This window comes from Medicago truncatula, chromosome 3 (genome assembly GCF_003473485.1).
Source record: "Medicago truncatula cultivar Jemalong A17 chromosome 3, MtrunA17r5.0-ANR, whole genome shotgun sequence".
In the NCBI taxonomy this organism is placed as follows: Eukaryota; Viridiplantae; Streptophyta; class Magnoliopsida; order Fabales; family Fabaceae; genus Medicago; species Medicago truncatula.
Window position 1 is genome coordinate 2778904 of NC_053044.1, and position 25845 is coordinate 2804748.

Genomic DNA, 25845 nt, shown 5'->3' on the forward strand with positions numbered 1-25845 from the left:
TGGGTTTATTTTTGGTTTAATTACTCAATATTTATGAAGTTAATGAAGAGGAAGATGAAGAAAAAAGTATGAAAACCTTTATCTTGATAAGCTCCACAGATTACCCAACCCTTTGCGGAGAACAAGTATGAAAATTTGACAAATTTTATTATTAGAAAATTTGATTAAAAGAAATGTTTTTTTTTTTTTTTTTTTTATGAAGATGATGAAGATTGTTCAATGTTGTATGAAGATGAAGATGAGGGAAGAAGATGAAGGAAAGTGGAATAAATTAAGTGTTGGTGATACATGGTTAGATCTCACAGATCTCCTTTATCCAACGGTCTCCTTTTTTAGGAGATTAAAATTGACGAAATAGGACTAAATTAACCGACAGAAACACATATAAAGGACCAACTTGAGACTTTTAAAAGATATGAGACCAATTTAAAAAAAAAAGAATTAAGTTAAGGGATCGGAGGATCAATTAAGCCTAGTATTAATGTATGTAATTGCTATTGTTTTTACATTTGATACTTAAAAAAGAAAGTTAATTTATGTTTTCAATATAATATTTATTGTTGATTGAAGAAAAAGATGCAAAATAAATAAGGGTATGCTGGTAAAGAAACAATTAATGCAATTGAAAATACCAAAGGAATCATATAAAAAGGAACAAATTTTTTACTCAAAATGGTCTTATAATTAAAGACAGAGGTAGTATATAATATAATAAATCCATAAACAAAGAAAAATTAATGAGATTTATCAAAGACATGACATTCCAGATAATTGAATACGACATGTGGGTGTAATAATACTTGGTCAGGCTATTCTTACCTCATGGACGGCAAACTTCGACTTATAGGGTTCTTTCTCCTAGAAACCTAAGGATTAACGCAAAAGAAAAAGGTGGATAACTGTATGATTTTTTATTGATGTCAACTCCCCAATATAGATAACTATATCCACCTTTCATTGAGGTAAATAAAAATATGTGCCAAACTTATGGCTTTATTTGCGAGACATGAGAGGAAAGGAGAGGAGGACTTGAGAAAAAGAAAAAGAAAAGAGCAAGTGGAAGAAATAAATAACACTATCATGATTAGGACTGCTATGTGGAGTCTTTATGTATTATGTGTTGGATATTTTTATTTCAGTAACTGTTGTTTATTTTTTTTAATTAATTGTGATAGTTATTGGAAGTTTTAGTATTGTGAATATATGTAAAAGAGGCAGTGTATGTTTAGTTTCCTTTATAGATCAATTACATGAATGAAAGCATTTATTTCTCCTCTTGTTCATTTCCTGCAACTATTTCCTATTAAATTAACAACAATTGGTATTTAGAACCCTATTCATAAGGGATCTGTGTGCAAGTTTAACGTCGTGGAAAGTGAAGCAACTCTCTCTAGAATCGCTCTGACAGTGTTTGACAGAAGCAACTACCAACTTTGGGCAATGTGTATGAAGGCATATTTGGAAGCTTTAGATTTGTGGGAAGCAGTAGGAAAAGATTATTAAATTCATGTACTTCAGAACAATCCCACACCATGACACAAGTAAAAGTGCAAAAGGATAAAAAGACACAGAAAGCAAAGGCAATGGCATGCTAATTTGACTCAACCACTATTTTCACAAGAATAATGTCCTTAAATTTGTTAATTATTTGCTTTTAGGACTGCATTATGTAGCTTTTCTTTATGTTTATTTTATTTTGTGTCAGTTATTTCAGTCAATTAGTGGTTTTTGTTCAGTTTTGTTTTTTTAAATTATTAAGTGTACTACTTCTGCCATAATGAAAAACTGAATTCCTATTTCCACTCAACCTACAACTTCCTTTTCTATTCTTATACGTTTTTCATCTTTCAGTCATAAAACCAACAAATTGGTAGCGGAGTTATCATCTTACGGGACCTGTGAAAATGGAAACTGAAACAAGTTTCTTACATGTTGCTCCTCCCATCTTTGATGGGGAGAACTATGACCTTTAGGTAGTAAGAATGGAGTCTTACCTAGAGGCTTTGACTAAAAATTATATTGTTGATGTTGAACGTCTTGAAGTCGTTGAATGTAGACACATGCTCTCCAATGGGACCCTGAGAAAGTAGAATCAACAATTAACAATTAGATACAAATAAAAAAGAAAATCAACCCTATAATTTACAACCAAATGATTAAACTTCTATGCTTTTACAACTCATAAAATATTTGTTATTACAAAAAAAAAAAAAAAAAATATGGGGGAAGAGACACATGAAAATAATGAAAAACAAATTGTCTATATATAGGAAAAAAATCAAGACATGATCAATTTTGATTGGTTGATGAAAACTAAATGAGTTATGGTTCATCTTGATTGACTAATAAAAAAATGAATGAGTCGTAATTCAATTTGATTAGATGATAAGAAAACATTAAATGAGATGAAGAATATGAAGATGTCACATGTACTCTTGAAAAAAAAAAAATTAAAGCAAAAGTTTATCATAGAGATAAAGATACATTAGGCTTAATAACATAAATGATCCCTTAATTAATTATGAGTTTTTAACATGGTCCCCTTATTAATTTTCGCCTCATTTTGGTCCCTTAAATTACCTGTGTCCACCAATTAAATCTATTCCGTCAATTTTCATCAAAAAATGTTTAACATTCATCTTCCTCCTTCATCAACTTCATCTTCAAACCCAGAAAATTCATCATCATCATATCCAAACCCATAAAAATTAATAAAATTCATCACAAAACAAAACAAAAAAAAACCCAAAATATTATCGTCTTCTCCATCGTTATTGAAAATTAACACAAATTAAAATCAGAGATTAAATGCAGTGAACCGTATAATCATCAATCGCAAAACTCTAAACTCACATTCAACCATTTATTCTCACATATCCAATTCAAGAAACCCAATTGAATCCGTTTTTAGAATCTATGAAACCTATCCTTTGAATGACATAAATTCGATTTTGCATAACACAGTACCATTTAAACCCATCTCTCCTAATTGAATCCAGTTCAAGAAACCCAAAATCGAAACCTCAATTGATACCTTCTTCTCACATATCCAATTCGAAATCCAAGGCTCTTGTTGGGATTTTTGGTGGCTGTATTTTAGAAAACTTCTTTTATTCCCTAATCTCTCAGTAACTCACCCGTTTTTGTTTGAAAAAGGAAAAATATTGGGATTTCTGGGTTTCATATTAAGGTTATGAAGATCACGGTTGGAAAAGATTGGTAGAATGATGAACATTAGTTAATATGAATCTTTTCTAAAAGGGAATAAGATAATATTTTGTGATTTGTGTTAATTTTGGATGATTGCGAAGAAGATAATATTTTGGTTTTTTTTTTTTTTTTTTTGAGTTTTGTGATGAATTTTATTACTTTTTTTAGGTTTGGTTATGAAGATGATGAATTTTATTAGTTTTTCTGGGTTTGAGGATTAAGTTGATGAAGGAAGAAGATGAATGTTAACGTCTTTTTAATAAAATTGAAGGAATGGATTTAAGTGGCGGACAGAGGTAATTTAAAGGATCAAAATGAGGCGAAAATTAATATATTGAAAACTCATAATTAGTTAAGGGATCATTTATGTAATTAAGCCTAAATTTTAAATTAAAAAAATTAATATAAATATGTAAATGAATTTATAAAAGATTTGTAAAATAATTAAAAGTCATGTGTTTCACGTGTTCAAATTGATACAGTCAGCAATTGTCATCTATGCAATGTCCAACAAAATCAATAAGGAAATAGGTCCAATGATTTGAAAAACAAAAACAAAAACATTTGCAAGGATGTATTTAAAAAAAAAAGTAATCAGGACCCAAATCCAGCCAAACTATATTCGTAGGTCTCATTTTCCACCTGCAAAAGGTTTAGATTGTGGTTTTTCTACGATCATTATAATAGAAAGGTCTAAAATGATGGAAAAGTTGGTACGAGAGAAGTAAATCCTACACCTAACTCGAATTTAAAGTTGAAACATAAAATACACATATTCTAAAATATTTAAAGTTGTTTACCTTTGCACATAGAAGAGAAGCATATGCTTGCGCATCTTGCCGGTCACAATCTAGTTCAACTATTAGTTAGGTAACTTCCTAGCTAGCAGTAGTGAGTTTATCATATTCATATATACATGATTTAGACATGATGTATTATTATAGTCAAGCACGCCTGCTTACCTATACCCTTGACAATGTTATTTGGAAGCTAATATCCAATAGTGTTATTATAATAAACAGAAAAAATGTTTTATAGGATTTGGTCCAAGATCATGAATCTTAGTGACTCAGTCTATAGACATACTCAGTAGCTTGCAAGAAATTGACAGTATCAAATAACTCTATGTCATGGTGGATATGACAGAATCACATTGATCTGTTGTGATTTTGCAGAGTTAGAGTGTAGCTTTTGGAAAATCACGGTATATCACCGTGATTATGGCATCCCACCGTGGTACCATTACTAAACATATATGCTAAGTCTGTTGAATTTCAAATGGGGTAGGAGAGATAAAATCATTGAATAAAACAAGCATTCATACTTGATCACATTCGGTTGACAAAATACAGAATAATAAACCTTTTTTCTTTGAAAAAACATCGTCTGCATATAGTACCAAGTTGATAAAACTAATCACCTTTCATTTCATCATATTACGATGGGTTGATAACAACTGTAATTTACTTTGACTTTTGAAGGTTAATTTTCCTTGGCACCATTCGAAGTTACTGTACCCAAGGAAAAAACAAGAGAGAGAAAACACAATACTAGGATGATATACACAAGATCCCAACAGCTTACTACCAATATGAGATGAGTAAAATGGCAGAAACTGCTGTATTATTTGCTCTTGGGCAAGTTTTCCAATTCCTAAAAGAAGAAACAAATCTGCTGAGTGGTGTACACAGAGATTTTTCAGACATCAAAGATGAACTTGAGAGCATTCAAGTCTTCCTCAAAGATGCAGACAGAAGGGCTGCGGATGAAGCAGACACCAACGATGGAATAAGAACTTGGGTGAAGCAGCTGAGAGAAGCATCATTTCGCATTGAAGATGTCATTGATGAATACCTTCGGTTGACCCATAGGGCCAATCGTCCCAGACGCGGATCTTTAATCTTCAAGATTGCAAGCCTAATCAAAACTTTGACTCCCCGTCATAAAATTGCATTAGAGATTCAGGACATTAAGTTGTCAATTCGTGGAATCAAGGAAAGAAGCGAGAGGTATAGCTTTCAAACTTCACATGAACAAGGATCCTCAAACAGCAGGAACAGTAGTGGAGAGTCAGAAAGTGGAAGATGGCGTGATCCTCGGATGTCTTCCCTCTTTATTGAAGAAACAGAAATTGTAGGATTGGAAGGCCCAAGAGAAGAATTATTTGGTTGGTTATTGGAGGGTGCAGCTAAGCGCACAGTGATATCAGTGGTAGGAATGGGGGGTCTAGGAAAAACCACTCTTGCCAAACTAGTTTATGACAGCCAAAAGGTAACTGCAAACTTTGATTGTCGTGCTTGCATCACAGTTTCTCAATCATACACTGTGAGAGGGTTACTGATAAAAATGATGGAGCAATTTTGTCAGGAAACTGAAGAACCTCTGCTAAAGATGTTACACAAAATGGATGACATGTCACTGGTAATAGAGGTAAGGAAATACCTACAACATAAGAGGTATTTGATATTCTTTGATGATGTATGGCAAGAAGATTTTTCCGACCAGGTTGAATTTTCCATGCCAAATAACAATAAACGTAGTAGGATCATAATAACCACAAGAATGATGCATGTTGCAGATTTTTTCAAGAAATCCTTTCTAGTTCATGTTCTTAACATGCAACTTTTGCCTCCTAACAAAGCATGGGAACTCTTCTGCAAGAAAGCATTCAGATTTGAACTTGATGGGCAATGTCCACCAGAGCTTCAGTCCATGTCTAAAGAAATTGTTCGAAAATGCAAGCAGCTACCTCTGGCAATTGTAGCCATTGGTGGTCTATTTTCAACAAAATCTAAAACAAGAACTGAATGGCAAAAGGTGAGTCAAAAGCTAAACCTGGAGTTGGGACGTAATGCCCATTTATCTAGTCTAACAAAGATTTTGTCTCTTAGTTATGATGGCCTTCCTTACTACTTGAAACCATGCATTTTGTATTTTGGTATATATCCTCAAGACTATTCTATTAATAATAAGAGATTAACACGGCAATGGATAGCTGAAGGGTTTATTAAATCTGATGAGAGACGAACCCCAGAAGAAGTTGCAGAGGAGTACTTGTCTGAATTGATTCATAGAAGTTTAGTTCAAGTCTCAATTGTTGAAGGGAAAATTCAAACATGTCAAGTCCATGATTTATTCCAGGAAGTTTTCATTAAAAAAATGAAGGACTTAAGTTTCTGTCATTGTGTGCATGATGATAGTGAATCAATCGCGGTTGGAAACACTAGACGCCTATCCATAGCCACTAGTCTCAACAATGTGTTGAAGAGTACTAACAATTCACATTTTCATGCTATTCATGTTTTCGAAAAAGGTGGACCGATGGAGAATTTGATGGATAAACTGTGTTCACAGCCTAGCATTTTGAAGGTACTTGACATTCAAGGTACATCGTTGAATCATATTCCTAAAAATTTGGGAAGTCTTTTTCACTTAAGGTACATAAACCTAAGTTATACTAATGTACAGACTCTTCCTAAATCTGTTGGTGAGCTAAAGAATTTAGAGACATTAGATTTAAGAGAAACACTTGTGCATGAACTACCACATGAAATAAACAAATTGGAAAAGCTACGAAACCTTCTTGTTTGCCATAGTAACTACGAAGGAAATTATTCTCTTTTGGGCACAACTGGTGGGAGGATGCAAAAAGGTATTAAAAACATGACTTCCCTACAAAATCTTTATGATGTGGAGGTAGATCATGGGGGCGTATATCTCATTCAAGAGATGAAAATGCTAAGGCAGTTAAGGAGGTTAGGCTTAAGGCGAGTAAGACGAGAACATGGGAACGCCTTATGTGCTGCAGTAGCAGAAATGAAACACCTTGAACATCTTAATATCTGTGCAATATCTGAGGATGAAATACTTGACTTGAACTGTATATCATCCCCACCCCAACTTCTGCGGCTACATTTGAAAGCTAGACTACAGAAGTTGCCTGATTGGATTCCAGAACTTGAGTGCCTTGTTAAGGTAAGACTGAGTTTTTCTATGTTGAAAGATAATCCACTGCAGTCACTGAAAAACATGCCGAATCTGGTGAGTCTTTGTTTGTGGGACAATTGCTATGATGGTGAAATTTTTCATTTTCAAAATGGAGGGTTTCTAAAATTGATGACACTGAATCTCCGTTGCTTGAATAAAGTTAACTCCATTGTTATTGACCATGGAAATTTGCTCTCTCTTGAACATCTTACACTGGAAAAAATCCCCCAACTGAAGGAGGTACCCTTTGGCATCAAACTCATGCATAAACTCAAAGATATTCACATCACTGATATGCCAGCTGAATTTGTTGAAAGCATTGATCCAGATAAAGGGCAAGACTACTCGATTATCAAGCATGTTCCTCTTGTATTCATTCGTCACTCGCATGGCCCAAACTTATTCGATTATGACATCCGCACTATTCACTCGTCTTCCAAGGAGTTATAATCAAATTGAGAATGCTTGAGTGTCTGGCTAGATTCAAAAGATGAAGGTACCTTTCATTTTATTTATAAACTTTGATGTTCTATATAAAGTATTCTTGCACTAGCATTCAGTTTTACAGCGATGCTTCATTTAATGTGTTTAATCTTTTTTGAAAAAGATTTGACGTGTTTAATTAAGTTGACCGACAATTGTATGAGATAACTGAGTAAATTGTTTCTTGTATCAGTATCAGGTTCTCCTTGATGCAGCTCAAAGATGACATATTTCTTTATATGGTGCTTCAATTCAAATAAAATCGTTCCTTCGCATCCTGCAACAATCAAGAAAAATGTGGATTCCACGTTGGTTTTACTTTTCTATTTCTGTCATTTGTGGTGTATTATAATTTGGATCCATATCTGGACTCCATTCAGACGTCGTTTTGATATTTCTTTCCTACTTTTGACATTTGTGGTGTTTAAGACTGGTGGTAATAATAATAATCAAAACTACTTCATTCAAATGAATATGTTTATTTTGCTAACCAAGCTTGATGCTACTATCATAATCTAGCTGTAACTATAAAGGCCTAGTTGATTTGAAGTTAATCGAGAGGATATGTATGTATCTCATCCATCATTTCTTCATTAATTGGTCTAAATTGGATCCCGCGCCTGGTTTCAGGTCAAAGTGACCTTTTCGCCAGCTACTTACATATAAAACCAAACTCAGGACAGTTCACTCTTCATCTACACATCAAGTTTCATAATGCTGCTTGTGTGGAAATGTGGAATGACCAAATTTCTGCAATGATTCAAAAAATCACTTGCTACCACATTCTCTTTAAAGGATCACGATCCATCTACTCACTTATTAGGTGCTGAAAGTTTTCCTACTTCCACTGGAAGCTTCCTAACGCAGCTTATTGGATGAGCTGACATTGCAGGTTCTAAACTGATTATGGCCACAACCTAATGCCGTCTCTTCTGCCTTTACACTAGAACCTATTTCAAAGTCTGGTTGGTTCTAATTAGCTATCAAAGTTAGCTGAAGGTTTCGTTTTCAATTCTATATCATTGATATGCTTCTTCTTGCACTCGTATGAAATGTGCATAGCGGTAACTGTTTCAATTTCTGATTTACTCTTTTTAATAATATTTTCGAATTCAACCTATTCATAACTAAAAATCGCTCACTTTGAAAACAACAACAATAGTTTTAGATAAACAAACATCAAGAAAGGTATATTTGGGCAGTGTCATTGACTCTCATTTCTTAATATGCCTTTAGTTTCATAGTCACTGAAAGTAATCAGTTTCATATCTTTATCATTCTATATCAATTCAATTTTTCTTATTTAATTTACTTTTTAAGACTGGCTCTGATTTTCTATATTCCATCGACAAGGTCGACAGGGTCTCAATTTGTTGGTATTTCCCTCACTTCACATTCAACTTCCCTCTCAAATAGTAAATTGTCAACAAACAATATACAAATCAATGAGTCTCGAAAAAATGTATCTTGATTTTGAGGAAAATTTCTTGAATAGGTAATCGAGTTATATATACTTTAAAATTCAATGTCCAGTGAAAGGTTTGTGCCTGCCTCTTTCAATATCTAACAAGAGCAACATAATAGTATTCATGTTATAGTTAATGTGATTACGACTCTAAATTACTTTTCCTTCAAAAAAAGGTTTGTGACAGCCTCTTTCAATGTTCATCTTTTCTGACTCTTGATTCTCTTTAATTCATCATCATTATTTTATTTCTTGAATTTTCTTGCCTATTTATTCCTTGAAGTTTAATTTTGTTAATGATAGTATACTAATGGGAGATTTTGGGTTCATTGCACAATTCATTGCTACACTTGCCTTCAAATAACCACTTCAAGAGCATATGAATTTTTAAGCTTATGATTTTATTTTCTTATGGTCTTTCAGTCTTCAAATTTATGATTCTCGTCTATGTTTGCATAAGAATATAAGATTTGAAGCTTGAAAATGGACAAAAAAGACCAAAATTGAAATGAAAAAAAGATAAAGGACCAAGTTGTTACCTGAAATTAAGTTAATAAACTAAAAGTGTAATTTTGCCTTAATTAAATTGGCAAATGTATGAGATACCTGAGTCGATTGTTTCTTGTGCCAATGTGGACAGCAATTTGGATCCTCCATTTACAGCTCAAAGATAACGTATTTTGTTCTTCATTTCACTATGGTCCTTCAATCCAAAACATTTCCTTCTCATCCTACATTTGTCAAGGGAAATGTGGATTAAGTTCACCGAGTAACTTTGGCTTTTCGTTTTTACTTTTCTTATCTTGTATTGTTAAATTATTATTGTGGTTATGTTTAATTTGGGTCTATTATTAGGAAGAATGACTTAGTTAGTCTACATATTTTAATAATTGTAATGTTTTTTTTTTTTTTTTGAGCAAATAATAATAATTGTAATGTTGTTGCATCTATTTTCAGACTTTCCATTTTTGAATAATAAGTATGACTATATCAAACCAAACTTGTATTCCCAATAAAATAAGACATTCTTTCCTAAAACCAATATGGTAGTTATCAGTTTTAACAATTGGTATAAGAGCTTTATTATTGGGGCCTGATCCACGGTGAGTGACTGAGAGAAACAGTTGGGTTGAGAAGAATAAGTGTGTATCAAGAAAGAAAATTTTCTTTTTTGATACACACTTATTTCTCTCACCCCAGTTGTGTCTCTCATATATAACTGATTTGGATGACCGGAGGAGCACTTTTAGATCTGCTTTTATGCTTGGTTCTGCAGCAGTGTCTTGGTCCTCTAAAAAACAACATATTGTGACATTGTCCACTATTGAGGTTGAGTGTGTAGTTGTTGCATCTTGTGCTTGTCAATGTCTTTGGTTAAGGAGGGTTGTAGAGAAAGCTTGGCCATAAAGAGAAAAATAGCACTATGATTCAGTGCAATAAAAACTCTACAATAAAGCTTTTAAAGAATTCAAATTTTTATGGAAGAAGAAAACACATTGATGTAAGATTTCATTTTTTGAGGATTTGGTAAAAGATGTAGTTGTGGAATTGAGATACTGCAATACTTAAGAAAAGGTTGCCGACAAAATGACAAAACCCATAAAGTTATATCAATATTTGAAACTTTGCAAGATGATGGGAATGTTTGAAGCTTCGAAAATAAACTAAATGTATTATGCATATAGTTTAAATGGAGGGAATGTTAAATTATTGTGTGGTTATGTTTAATTTGTTTATATTATTAGGAAGTATGACTTAGCTTTCTCTTCAAACATAGTCGACACATTATATGACTTGTAATGTGATTACATCTATTTTCACGCTTTCAATTTTTAAAAACTCTTATTCTCAATAAAATAAGACATTCTCTCGTAATATCAAAATGGTAGTTACCAATTGATGACACTCCGTGATGACAGTCCATCATTCGCTATTTCTAGAGTCTTTTTATATGTAATTTGATCACAAAGTGGAGTTCACAAGGCAACTTATGCAGCAAAAGAGTAGAAAACTGAAGAAAATACAAAGCAGAGAATCATGTCACGATTTGGTAAAAACGTGACACGATTTTAGAAGACCAAAATCAAGCTTCGACATTGAAGAAATCGTGTCACGATGGCATAATTGTGGCACGATCGGAGGAAACCCAAATTCAGAGATTTACGATTCAAGGAAAATCGTGCCACGATTTTAGGCGGAATTATGTGCCTATTTAAGCTGAAGTCTATTCCAAAGACCAGGTGACGATTTGGAGAGAGCAAAGTGCGATTTTGAGACCAAAAGACGGCTAGGAGGGCGATTTCTTCAACCTTCTATCGGTTCGTTTATGTTTTGATTCCACTATTGATTATGCTATTTGTAAACTCAATTATGAGTAGCTAAATCTCTTAGAGATAGGTCTGAGATGATTCTTTGTAACCCTAATTGAACCATGTTGCTGTGAAACTCTATTTATTGTGAATGACAATCTAGTTTTTATTCAATTCAATTGTTCTTAATGCTTTTTATATCCTGATCAAATATAAACATGATTTAGTGAGAATGAATGACTACTGACCATAGCTTTCTACTTAGACATAATTGAATTGTTCTAATAAACAGGGTTAGTCTAGGAATGGATAATCGTTTGTTAGTGATATTAGGTTAACGTTCTTAAAACCTTCAAAGATTATTAGACCACCTAAGGAATTAGGGGCTGTAGTTTGAGAAGAGGGTCCTAATTCAAGGGATTGATTAGGACTATTTTGTTAACTATCGTGGAACTAGAAAATCATTCATAAGAATAGGTGCAGTATACCAATTAGGGGAACATAGATGATTCGAAAGACCTGATCTCATCTCTCTTCATATTTTCTAACCAAATCTATATTTTTTTTTAAATCAATCTTTATTTTATGTTATTTAATTTTATGCAATCAAACAAAATCTAAACAAAATAATTTATACATCCTAAATATTTACTTTATTTCTAAATTGAGATTAACACAGTCCTTGTGGGAACGATATTTTTATTACTTCGATAGTATTTAGTACACTTGCACAAAAATCTATCAAGTTTTTGGCGCCGCTGCCGGGGACTGTTGAGTCATTTCAATTTGAAAATTTTGTTTTTATTTAGGATTTCTGTCATTTATATTTTTGTTATATATAAAAAAAATAAAAAAAAATATATGATTGATGCTCTTCTTTTCTTCTCATTGTACGGTGCTACTAAAAAGTTTATCCAAGTTTTGCAGCTATGATAGACAGGTTATACCTCCATGACACAAAAGAGATTGGTATGTTGAAGTATGAAAAATATATGCTATCTTTGAAGATAGGATATTTGGACAATAAAATCTCGAGATTAAATGAGAGATGTGGTCGTTATGAGGTAGATCAACCAGGTATTAATTGTGAAGAGAAGAAAGAGGTGATCCACATAGATTACAATACTCAACTTCAAAATATTTTAGATGAATTCTTGGTGTCAAATCAAGTTTCATTTGAGAAGTTTGATGTTCAGTGTGGTGATCTTGTTGAGAAGGCACATGAGTCTCAAAGGAAGTTGGTTAAGATGGAGACAGAATGTCACAAGGTTATGCTAGAAGAAAATCCTAAAGTAAGAAGTGTTGATATTGGTCCGAAATCTGAACCAACGGAGGTTAAAGAAATAACTCGTGTGCAAATGGATGCACGTCCTTCTCTGAGGTGGGAGAGCTTAAATTCCAAAAGATCAACAGTGAGTGCATGGGAGTATATGATTATTTATGCCAAATTCATGGAATTCCTACCAAACAAGAGGAAGAAGAAGGATGATATATTCTTTCTATCATATTTGCCACCCTAACAGTGGTTGAAGCGTCAAGCTCAGTGACTTAAAAGAAAGCGCTTGGTGGGAGGCAACCCATCCTTTTTATTATGTCTTTATTTTCAATAATTTTATTCCTATTGTTGAGTCAGACAATTGTCAGTGTGTTTGAATAACTCAGTTGTATCCCCCCTGTTATGTGATTGAATCTGAACTTGTTTATTATTGATGAATTTGCTTGTTTGTTGATTTTTTCCAGTTTAGTAACAAATGTTTGTTCAAGTGGTATTCCAAAAGTTCAAAAGGAGGAGTGACTTGTGATTCAAAGGCGAAGTGTACGGCAGTGAAAGATAGGTAGTCTCAACTCCCAGAAATCTAAACTGTAAGGTTCATGGCCAAATTTTATTTTCAAATTTACTTTTAAAGAGTGTTCCATGCACTTACATTTCTAGAACTTGCAATTTTTCTCTGCTGTCGATTGATCTTGTCATATGCACACTGAGGCAAAAGTGCTTGGTCATGTGAGCCTTTTTGAAGCCTACCCTGTTATTATTTGAAATATTATCTTTTTTTAGCCAATTTGAGCCGGTAGGTTTAGATCTTTTTGTTCGGTGACAAACTACATTACAAGCTTAGAGACTTTTAGGATTTATCCCGTATTGTTTTTCTGAGTTAGGCATTGTAGAATGTTGCTAAATATTAAGTTTGGGGTTGCTATTGGAATTTGCAACCAACTAAGTTTGGGGTGGGGGTACTAGAGAACAAAGAAAAAAAAAACATTCTCATTAAAACAATATGCCAAAATGGTGTATTCAAAAAAAAAAGAATAGAATGAAAAAGGGACAAGACATTGAAAAACCGAGTAACATTAAACTCGATTGTCCCAATTGTTATAAATAATCTCTAGTACCCTTGCAAGAATTGTTGTTCCAAAAGGTGAATAAATGATGAATTGAATTTTGTACTTAACTTCCGTAGGAGTGCCTACTTCAAATTTTGTGTAGCCTACTTATCCAAATATTATCCCACCTTCACCTAAGCCCCGTTATAACCCTTTAAGACATCAAAGTGTGCATTGACATTGATTTTGATTGACGTCTAGAAACTTTTCAAGCTTATGGTAATATGTAGATTGCATGTCGACTGTGTGTGAACCCTTTCATATTGTTGCGTGGAGTTGTTAATTGGTGGTTGCTAACAAGTCAAACTAGCTCATCTTTAGCTAGTAAGGTGTTGAACTTTTGGTTACTATCGCTTGATCAGGTAATTGTTATTTTACTGTCAATTGTCAATATTACAAGTAAATTCCTTGAGGACAAGGAATAGTTCAAGTTTGGGGTTGTGATGACAGTCCGTCATTCGCTATTTCTAGAGTCTTTTTATATGTAATTTGATCACAAAGTGGAGTTCACAAGGCAACTTATGCAGCAAAAGAGTAGAAAACTGAAGAAAATACAAAGAAGAGAATCGTGTCACGATTTGGTAAAAACGTGACATGATTTTAGAAGACCAAAATCAAGCTTCGACATTGAAGAAATCGTGTCACGATGGCATAATCGTGGCACGATCGGAGGAAACCCAAATTCAGAGATTTACGATTCAAGGAAAATCGTGCCACGATTTACTTAAATCGTGCCACGATTTTAGGCGGAATTATGTGCCTATTTAAGCTGAAGTCTATTCCAAAGACCAGGTGACGATTTGGAGAGAGCAAAGTGCGATTTTGAGACCAAAAGACGGCTAGGAGGGCGATTTCTTCAACCTTCTATCGGTTCGTTTATGTTTTGATTCCACTATTGATTATGCTATTTGTAAACTCAATTATGAGTAGCTAAATCTCTTAGAGATAGGTCTGAGATGATTCTTTGTAACCCTAATTGAACCATGTTGCTGTGAAACTCTATTTATTGTGAATGACAATCTAGTTTTTATTCAATTCAATTGTTCTTAATGCTTTTTATATCCTGATCAAATATAAACATGATTTAGTGAGAATGAATGACTACTGACCATAGCTTTCTACTTAGACAGAATTGAATTGTTCTAATAAACAGGGTTAGTCTAGGAATGGATAATCGTTTGTTAGTGATATTAGGTTAACGTTCTTAAAACCTTCAAAGATTATTAGACCACCTAAGGAATTAGGGGCTGTAGTTTGAGAAGAGGGTCCTAATTCAAGGGATTGATTAGGACTATTTTGTTAACTATCGTGGAACTAGAAAATCATTCATAAGAATAGGTGCAGTATACCAATTAGGGGAACATAGATGATTCGAAAGACCTGATCTCATCTCTCTTCATATTTTCTAACCAAATCTATATTTTTTTTAAATCAATCTTTATTTTATGTTATTTAATTTTATGCAATCAAACAAAATCTAAACAAAATAATTTATACATCCTAAATATTTACTTTATTTCTAAATTGAGATTAACACAGTCCTTGTGGGAACGATATTTTTATTACTTCGATAGTATTTAGTACACTTGCACAAAAATCTATCAAGTTTTTGGCGCCGCTGTCGGGGACTGTTGAGTCATTTCAATTTGAAAATTTTGTTTTTAACAGTAATCAAGAACTATACATGGACTCCATTCAGATATCAATTTGACATTTCTTTTCTAGTTTTTCGATTTCGTGGGAGCTTTTCTTAAACTCTTGTTTAAAACCTCTACATTTGAATAAATATTTTTAAAACCAAGAATGATGCTCTGATACCTATATTAAATAATATTTGAAATAAATTATTAATATGTATTTTATATGTAATTCATACGTAATAAATTAGTAATAATGTATTGTTATAAGTAGGTTTTTTTTAAAGGAGTGTAAACAAGTAGTTGGTCTTATATTATTATTAATTATGGTGGTTAAGAAACTTCATCTTATTGCTCAAAAAAAAAAAAAGAAACTTCATCTTATTAGAATGGGTAGGGTACTATAGTAATAGAAGAGGAAGTTTCATCCATTGACTCATTTGGTGTTTCTTGAATATATATATATATATATATATATATATATATATATATATATATAGGGCATATCACATGAGAATGACTAACTTATGTGAGAATGGTGAGAATAAATTGCAGCTATCGGATTAAAACACCACTTAAATGACTCATGTGCCAAACATGTGACCATTCTCTATTCCACAATTCCTATTCTCTTCTCTCTCTCTCATTGTGTAAGATTAAAATCAATTCACATTTTTTGTAAATTTCATGAATTGAGTTTTTTGTTATAACTTTTTCAACTACTCCGCCTTCCACTACCAAGGAGGACATTGTCACCGCTTTCCCCTCCCTACCAGTTCTGCCGTCGTTTATTTCCCTCCTCCATCATCACTGCTCTCTTTTTTCCAGATTTATTAATTTGTTCTTTTCCAAAAATAAAAAAACATAATAATTGAGAAAACAAATTTGTGTTGTAATTGGATTTATCAGTTGTGTTGAAGAATTTGAATGAATTTATTTCTGTTGTAATTAGATGAAGAAGATGTGTGATTTGGGAAAGAATTAGAGTCTGGAGGAGAACACGTGAATTAGAGGGATAATTTGGAATTAGGTGCAGCAACTCACTAATCTATCTTTTAATCTTAGCCATTCCTTTTTAATCTGATGGCTGTAATTTATTCTCACCATTCTCACATAAGTTAACCATTCTCATGTGATATGCCCCATATATATATATATATATATATATATATATATATATATATATATATATATATATATTTGTGTCTGTTGTCATTCTGAATTGCTTCTATTATTTACAACTTCAATCATTTGTATCCATTGACTTACAATTATCAACCACCTGGTCTACAACCGATTTCCATTTTTCCTACAATAACTCATTTTCCAAAAAAAAAATTCTTATATAACAAACTTACTTCTATTCAAAACAAATTTTTCTATAATAACTCACTTTTCAAACAAATTCTTCCATAATAACTCACTCTACACTGCTAAATATCTAGAAAAAAAAACAATCTCAAATAAACATTTTTTATAATGGCAAAATATTATATATATATATATATATAGGTAAATAAAGGGGATTGGATCCCAAGTATTACACCAAAAAGAAAAATAAAAACACCAACACACCTAGCGAAAAATCAAAGGCACCATCAATTTTTCAACACCACCAATAGAGTTCAATTAAGCACCCGGTCTATAGGAATAGACACCTGATGAGTCATTTATTATCTATTTCTAAATATTATTTAGTTTAGTTTTAATTAGATTTTAGTTTATTTTATATTAATATTATTTCCTTTTTAAGATAGTTTACTACAAACTGCATTTTATTATATTTCATGAATGAATATTGGATGGATTGAGTCTTGGAGCAAAAGAAAGGGACTTGGAGCTGATTCGGTACGAAAATACAAAGATTGGAAGACAAAATATGTCTCCCCTAAAGTCAGAAGCTTGGCACGGCCGTGCCACCCTCTAGAGTTGCTTTTGCTGCTTTTGCTTAGATTTTAAGCTACTCTATTTTTAGCCCGAATGTAATTGCTTAGATTTTAAGTCGAAAGAATGCTATAAATAGAGTAGCCATCCACCACAAATAATCATCTTTTCTTGGAATGCAATATGTGACAATTGTCTTTCTAATAAAAGTTCATTTTACTTTCTTGCTATTTACTTTTATGTTTTCTCTCTTCTTCTCCTTGTCTACAATGAACGTCAGTGAGTAGACTTCTCTTGTCTTGGGATTGTTGGATAAGTCTAATGACATAATCCTAATCAAACCAAGCTTTAAACCTTAATCTTATGTAACCCTAATTCCTTATCTAAATTCACCGCTTTAACATGGATCAACCATTATCAAACTGTGGAAACGAAAGTGGAGGGTTTGATAATTGTTTATCCATCATCTCAAATATCAATTCATAAAACGAAAGTGGAGCTTTGATATTCGAACAAGTGAATTTAGACAAAGATTGCAAAGTCAGCGAAATAGACTTTGCAATCTTTGAGACATATAGTTTTGATCTTCAAGGGAACTAATAACAATCAAGTCAGCGAAATAGGCTTGGTTGTTAGAAGAACCAAAATCTAATAGTAATCAAGTCAGCGAAATAGGCTTGGTTGCTAGAGGAACAAAAGAGAAACTGTCTTGAGAAATTAGGTCTAACATAAAGTTATAAGTTTAATAGATTGGTTTGAGAAGGACTTGTCGTTAGGATGAACCAATAATCCCAAGGCTTTTATCTTTTCTTTTATTTTCTTGTAATTAAAAATCCAAACTTTTATCTAAAATTCTTTCATCTAATCATCATTAAAAGTTAATTGAATTCATAACTCCCTGTCGGAACGATACTCTATTTTTACTACTTCGATAGAACCGTGCACTTGCGGTTTTATCTCATCAACACCAAAATAGCCTAAAAGAACTTTAGTCAAAAAACTGGCTCCCGATCTAAAATCAAAAGTGATCGTCCCACCAGACTCTCGACACAAATCATTAAGGCACCCCTCAACTCACAAACCACCAGAGCAGACACCTTAACCTGTCCAAAAACTCGGCCCACCATTATCTAGATGCCAAATTCGTAAGCCAAAGAAAAGGTGGAACAACAGCGCAAATCGAACCAGCTCGAGCATAAACAAACCAAATCAAGCTACAAAATCAAACTGCATCACCACCACTTGAACATCACCAAGACAACATAACATCATCACCAATCCCTACAAACAAACCCCATAACGCGTAGGGAAAACATCCAAAGGCCATAACCACCACAAAAACCACCACTAACCACCAAAAGCACCACCACGAGCATCGATACAGCGCCACCATTTGAACCACCTTTAAACCACCATGACGCACCCCAACAACACCACTAGAGATCCACAGAAACCACACGCAAACACCCGAAGCACAGCGATCTCGTACCAACAGCAAGCTACTTAATGTACCGCCTTTCATCGTAAAGGAGATAAACCACCAACCATCTAAAGACTGGATCCACCACAATTGCATGTGAAGGTGAGAAATACACAAGAGGGGGGGGGGGGTTGAATTGTGTTGGTTTTTTCTTCTTCTTTTCTCCTTAGCTGAAAACACTGATCAGAATCAGATAGAATTCTACTTCTGAAGTGATGTTCAGAACTAGTTGCAGCGAATAAAACAGAGAGAGAGGAAAGACACAAGCAATTTATACAGGTTCCTTCCACAAACCGGAAGTCAGTCATGTCCCCCTTGCACTTCCAAGAAGAGTTCACTATGTAATATCTGATTACAAATGCTCACTACTAAACTTAGTAAGAGACTTCAAATTGCTCAAGCACAACAGCAAGAGACTTCATATGCTCCTGAACACAATCAAGAGACTTCTATTGCTCAAGCACAACTGCAAGAGACTTCTGAATTCAAACAGAATTACAAAGAAAATTGTTTGAAGTGTGTTGAATTGTGTTGGTTTTTTCTTCTTCTTTTCTCCTTAGCTGAAAACACTGATCAGAATCAGATAGAATTCTACTTCTGAAGTGATGTTCAGAACTAGTTGCAGCGAATAAAACAGAGAGAGAGGAAAGACACAAGCAATTTATACAGGTTCCTTCCACAAACCGGAAGTCAGTCATGTTGATGACAGTCCGTCATATCACATTTTTAAAGTCTTTTTAATTAAGTTTTAGTCTATTTTTTTTATTTAGTATTTAATTTAGAGTCATTTTAAATAAAGTTTCGTTGTTGATTTATTGAGTCAAATAAGGAAGAATTGCTTATTATTACTCACAACAAAACGTGAGTTGGTGGCGAGTGCTAATAGAAGAAAATAATTATGGGCCTTTGACCAATTGTGTGTTGACCTAAGAGAATTGGAAAGCAGCAAGAAGATATGGAACACGCTGAAGAAAAAAATTGGAAGGAAAATTGGTTTTTAAGAGGCTATATATATGTGGAAGCCACAGACATTACAATTCATTCACGTTTCGGCACAGTGGAATCACGTTTTGGAACAAAGCCACGCCAGGAAAAGGAACGGGAACGCGAGGGAATAGAAGGCAACAGAAACTCACGAAGCAGTAGAGAACCGAGCCACAACATGGTTTCATGGTTAATTTTATTTCCCATGCTATTAATTTGTATCTCTATGTCTAGCTAATTTCCCTCTTGATTAAGCCATGATGAATCTATTGTAATATATGAATGAGTAGTTGATCCTCTCTTTAGTATTAATGTTATTCAGTCTTTATTCAGAATTACTTGTGTTCATTGCTTTTCAGATAATTGCTTTGTATGACTATTAACCCTAGCTTCGTGCAACTACATGAATTGATATTAGGAATTGAATGACTATTAACACTAGCTTTTAATCCTGATATAGTAATCCTGTTTGATTCAACATAGGAACCTAGAGATAGGAAATTGAGGATCATGACTCATGAATTAACGTTCTTTTATCGCTTCTGTGGTTATTCAATCGGTTTAAGAGATTAAAAGGTTATAACTTAGGAAAGGGTTTTGAGTCAAGAGATTGATCAAAACTACTTAGTTAATTTGTCGTAAAGATGGAATAGTAATTAGTAAATAAGGGAGGTAACTACTCATATAGAACAATAAGGGATTCATCGGCTTAATCATCCTTCTCAAATCATCTTTTAACAACTTTATATACTTTTTATACACACAAACCTACTGCCTCAGGCACTTATAAAGTTTACACATCCTAGATACTAACTTTATTGCTAAGTTGAGATTAACACAGTCCTCGTGGATACGAACTTATTTTATTACTTCGATAGTTTTAGTACACTTGCTAAAATATCTATCACATGTCCCCCTTGCACTTCCAAGGAGAGTTCACTATGTAATATCTAATTACAAATGCTCACTACTAAACTTAGTAAGAGACTTCAAATTGCTCAAACACAACAGCAAGAGACTTCATATGCTCCTGAACACAATCAAGAGACTTCTATTGCTCAAGCACAACTGCAAGAGACTTCTGAATTCAAACAGAATTACAAAGAAAATTGTTTGAAGTTTGAACACTTGATATACAATCAGTGGTGTTCATAATACAAATCAGATACAGACTCTAAAGACACTAGAATTTCTAAGATATGAGCTTTGATAAGAAATTATAAGTGAACTTTGAATGCAAAACAATTTCAGCAGAGTTTTGGCACTTTTAATTCTTGGTATTGTTCTTCTGAAACTCTGAGTCTTCACTCCTTTATATAGAGGTGTGAAAGAGACGTTGAATTGCCAGCACATTCAAAATAGAGTCGTTTGAAGCTTTTGATCAATCACCAATGATCATTTGCCTGATATGGTTATTGTCCAAAGAAGGATCAATTTCAAATGCATTCCCATTGAGAAGGAACATTCTTGCAGGCAGAGCTGTTTTTCTTGTCTTGTAGCAGAGACAAATCAGAGTAGTGGAGGTAGTGGTTGTACACTTCGTACAAACGTACTATGTCAACGCTCTTTTGAGGAACAAGCATCCAATGCGTTCAAATCCTTTCAAAATAGTTGTTGCTTCACTTTTCCAGTCTTCTGCAATCTTTAGACGAGTTTGAATCCGTTAAACAACTTTTGAAGCTTTAAGTTGCATCTCCTGATGAACTACAACTTCTGGTGATTCTCAGCTTCTAATAAACTTGCTTCTGATGAACTTGCTTCTGATGACCTTGCTTCAGATGACGTCATCACTTCAGGAGCACTTTATCTTCATGAGCGCTTTATCTTCAGGAACAGTTTTCTTCAGACGCTTTAAGCTTCCCTTTTTGTTGATGTATTTGCTCTTTATTTGTTCTTCCAAGACCTTTTTAAGATGTCAAATTTTGTCTATACTGTACACTTGAACAAATATTAGCATATCCAATTGACAATTTTTAATACTTTGTTATCATCAAAACTCTTAAGGGTTAACGTTAAACACATTTTGTTTCAACAACACGACCCTTTGCTGCCCTAAAGAACGCCATCGACTAATGTAGTATTTTTCTATCAATAAAAAGTAAGTATTTATGTATCGTCTCCTCAGGGACTAGTGCGATATCATGGACCGTTCGACATCGATTATCATTTCAAGTTAAAACATTAATTTGTTGTTTGTTTAAAACTAAAATACGAAGATAAAGTTGAGAATATGGCGTAAAACATGTTAGGATTAGAGTTTCTTGACCAAGCATCACATATAACCATATGACCACATATACATATTCTAGCTTTTAATCGATATTATCACGTATCCCTCGACAAAATCATTTGTGTCCAAATGATCTCGTGAAATCAATTGTATCGTTTAATCGTTGATTTCTCAAACTACTAAACGATCCAATATTCGGTCGTATCGTTTAATCGACGATTTCTCCATCGATTAAACGATCCGAAAGCATGAAGCTTTGAATACAAAAGGTGATTATCAGAACATCAATCCTATGTCCAGAATTCATGTTTTGATAGATGATGATTCTAAACCTAGATTCAAGAGTATTTTTCAATAACAGTTATCAAACATAAGCAATAAAATGCAAGAATAACCTCAATATCAAATCAAATGCTAGAATCATATATTAAGGATTAAAAGATTACATGTTTAGCTTAGATCAAGTACCTCTAATCCCAACAATGGAAATTTAGCTACTCATTGTCATGATAACTTTGCAAGATTGAATTGAAAGATGAAGATTCATATTCAAACTTGTGATTTCTCCACAAAAATGGAAGAATCCACCTTCTATCACTCTCACTCTATGAAGAACGAAGAATTTCACCCGATCTCTCTCTATAAAGTATGATATGATACAACTGTGAATTTCACCCTATCTCTCTCTATAAAGTATAATATGATCAAATGGGATTTTATAGAATTTCTGTTCTTACTTAACTCGCCTCGCAAGTAAATGCATTCGCCATGGCGAGTTGATGTTTCTTCACCAGTGGGTTTCTGCCACGTCAGCTTTGAGGAGTTTTAGCCGCCCTAACTCGCCTCGCAAGTAGATTGTTCGCCATGGAGAAAAATGGACCTTTGCTCTCTGGAACTCCTTCGCCTTTCACTTTCCATGCCGAGTTTGCTCGCCTTCCACTCGCCATTGCGAGTTAGGGGCGAGTGAAATATGGGACTTACTAGAATTGCTCGCCTTTGAGCTCGCCATTGCGAGTTGGTGAAACAAGTAACAAAAGTGCCTTAGATACAAAATTGAAATACTACTTTATGGAACTCATCACCGACTAAAAACCGACGACGAGGGGAGGTTGGGAAAGCGCACAGAAGCTTGGACGGCCAGATAAAAGGAACAGTAACCAAAACTAGCTCGAAGGAAACCTGATCAAGCCACCCTCATCGAATGAAACACGTAACAAAACACGAGGCCCAAACAAACGAACAAAACAACAACAGCGACCACCCACCCACAAACACCACCAGCGACCTGGCCAAAACAAGCCACCAACACCAGATTGAGACTGCCACCCGAACAAGCCACAAACAAAATTTGAATAGACAAGCGCACACCACAACCACCAGTAAGACAACCGCAAACCACCATGATCCTTACGACGACGAACGTTCCAGAAGTTGCGAAGAAGGAGGATTAATCGTGAAGAACTTGCAGCCGCCGACAACTGAGCGATCCAAAAAACCAGACTTTAAACGGCACAACAGAACCACAAGAAACAAACAAGAAGCCGAAGACCCACAAACAAGCAACCTGGCAGCAGCAGAACCGACGGCGCTGACAACAAACCGGCGACACAACAACAAAGCAGAACAAAAGGAAAAGAACAAAAAAAAACTAACAACAATGAAAAACGGAACAAAAAAAGAAAATAACACCGGCCACAGAAGAGGCTGAGTCGAGACACACGCAAACCTCAATTTTCCGACGAGCCACGAAACCACGAAAACGAAGACCGGAACAAGCGAACTCAAACTGGATCTAGAGACACAAGATGATGAGGGCATCAGAGGAAGGAGGAAGCGGCGGTGGTGTGCAGGAGAGCTCTTATTGCACCACTAGGCTTGGGATCTACATCTTCAAGGAGTTAAATTTGGATTGGAACGGGATGAGGAAGGCGGTGGCTTTGTGAAGTTTGTAGAAAGAGAAGAGAGTGCTTTTACTTTTGTAAATGTTAATCAAATTCAATCATTGGGCTAGATCTAATCTCAAATAAACATTGATAATCTACTCCCTCCGGTCCTATTTATAAGAGAATTTTGGGTCAGCAAAAGTTGATGTATCTAGTTAAAAATTCAGTCCAAATACATTCACTTTTGTTGACCTAAATTTCTCTTATAAATAGGACCGGAGATAGTATTATTTAATTATGAAACCTAATTGTGTGCAAAAACATAGTCATGTCATACTTTACTCATATGAGACATTATACTTTTTTTACACTTTTGTGTCTTTTTGTAACATAAAAAAAAAAAAAAAAGCTTTTAGAGTGGAGAGAAAACAATTGGTCGAAAAATTGAGGTCATTTTGTAACAAAAACTAAATTCAGTTTTTTTATAAAATCACTAGAAAAAATAATCTTCAAGTTATTGAATGTCAAAATCACATGCATTTTAATCCGTAAAGAACGAACCATATGAGGTTGTTTCTTATAACTTTTTTAAAAAAATAAACCAATTTTTTTTTCCAAAAAAATTACTTTTTAAAAAAAAATCACATCAAAAAGTATTGTGTCCATTTGTGACAATTTAAGAACAAAAAAAAAAAATCAGCATCTACTTTAAAGAATATTATATTTGTTTGTTCCAATTTTTTAAAATATATATTTTTTTTTTTGTAGAGGGGAGAGAAAATAAGTATTAAAAGATGGAGATAATTTTGAAACAAAAAATCACTTTTACATAGTTGTATCCAAACAAAGTCAATTGTTTTTTTTTGTCAAAAAGTGATATTTATTTCAATAAACAAACACAAAGTTGATTCTTCTTTTTCATAAAATCCCTTAAAAATAATATTTAAATTATTGATTATCAAAATCATGTTTTTAATCCGCAACAAATGAATCTTATATTTAATATACATTTGCTAAAAATAAGCTTTATGGTGTTTAAGTGTTTTTATCTCACCTTAGTTCTATTTGATGAAATAGAACCATCTTCCTATGATTTTTTTTTTAGCTAATCGAATGAAAACGAAAATTGTTTCAATATTTATTATAAAAATTTAATAAATTCAAATCAAATAAAAAACATTAATGAATACATTTCACTTATCAATAATATACAAAAAAAAATATGGAAGGAATATTTATCAAGAATGATTAACAAAACAAGGTAAAAATATTTTCACTTGTTAAAAAGTATTTTATTTTTTTGGTAGATAGATGAAATGGCAAAGCCATTATAAACTCACAACACAAGTGGAGGTACCGGGGTTCGAACCCCGGTCATGGCATCAGGCCTAATAATTTCGGCATTTTGCCAGTTGAACTAGGACTTCTGGATAGTTAAAAAGTATTTATCTGGGTGTTTAATGTTACGTCGCTTTGTACAAAAAATAATAATGTTACGTCGTTATGTCCAAATTCACTGCTGTCAAAACTATTAATCTCAAAACTATAATTCAGATCTCTATTATTCAGTCTTGATTTAAAATAAAATTGATCATTTACTGAATTTATGATACTATTGATGAAATATTTTTCCTGTAAAATCAGACTTGAATTCAAAAACATGAAGAAGAAAACATGTGTTAGTAATCTTGGTTAAAGTCATAAACAATTTCAAACCTACCACCTCAATGTCAAATCAGACTTGAATTTGTTATTATTAATTCGTTTTGTTTTTATGATTTCGTCGTGTTTGTACGACTCTGACTCCATATCACACAAATAACTACGGTTTTGTGTAAGATTATAAAAACAATAAAAAAATAAAATATAAGACAGATGAGTACTGGTCAAATAACTACTGTTTTGAATAAG

The 25845-nt window shown here is 33.5% G+C and overlaps 1 protein-coding gene across 1 annotated transcript; it reads left to right on the forward strand.

The window, feature by feature from the left end:
* The first annotated feature begins 4327 nt into the window (after positions 1 to 4327).
* On the forward strand, positions 4328 to 8153 carry LOC11409167 (disease resistance protein RPM1). The gene is made up of 2 exons (XM_003598362.4): positions 4328 to 7693; positions 7874 to 8153. The coding sequence occupies exon 1, from the start codon at positions 4807 to 4809 to the stop codon at positions 7645 to 7647; it is 2841 nt and encodes a 946-aa protein (XP_003598410.2). The 5' UTR covers positions 4328 to 4806; the 3' UTR covers positions 7648 to 7693; positions 7874 to 8153.
* Positions 8154 to 25845: the final 17692 nt, after the last annotated feature.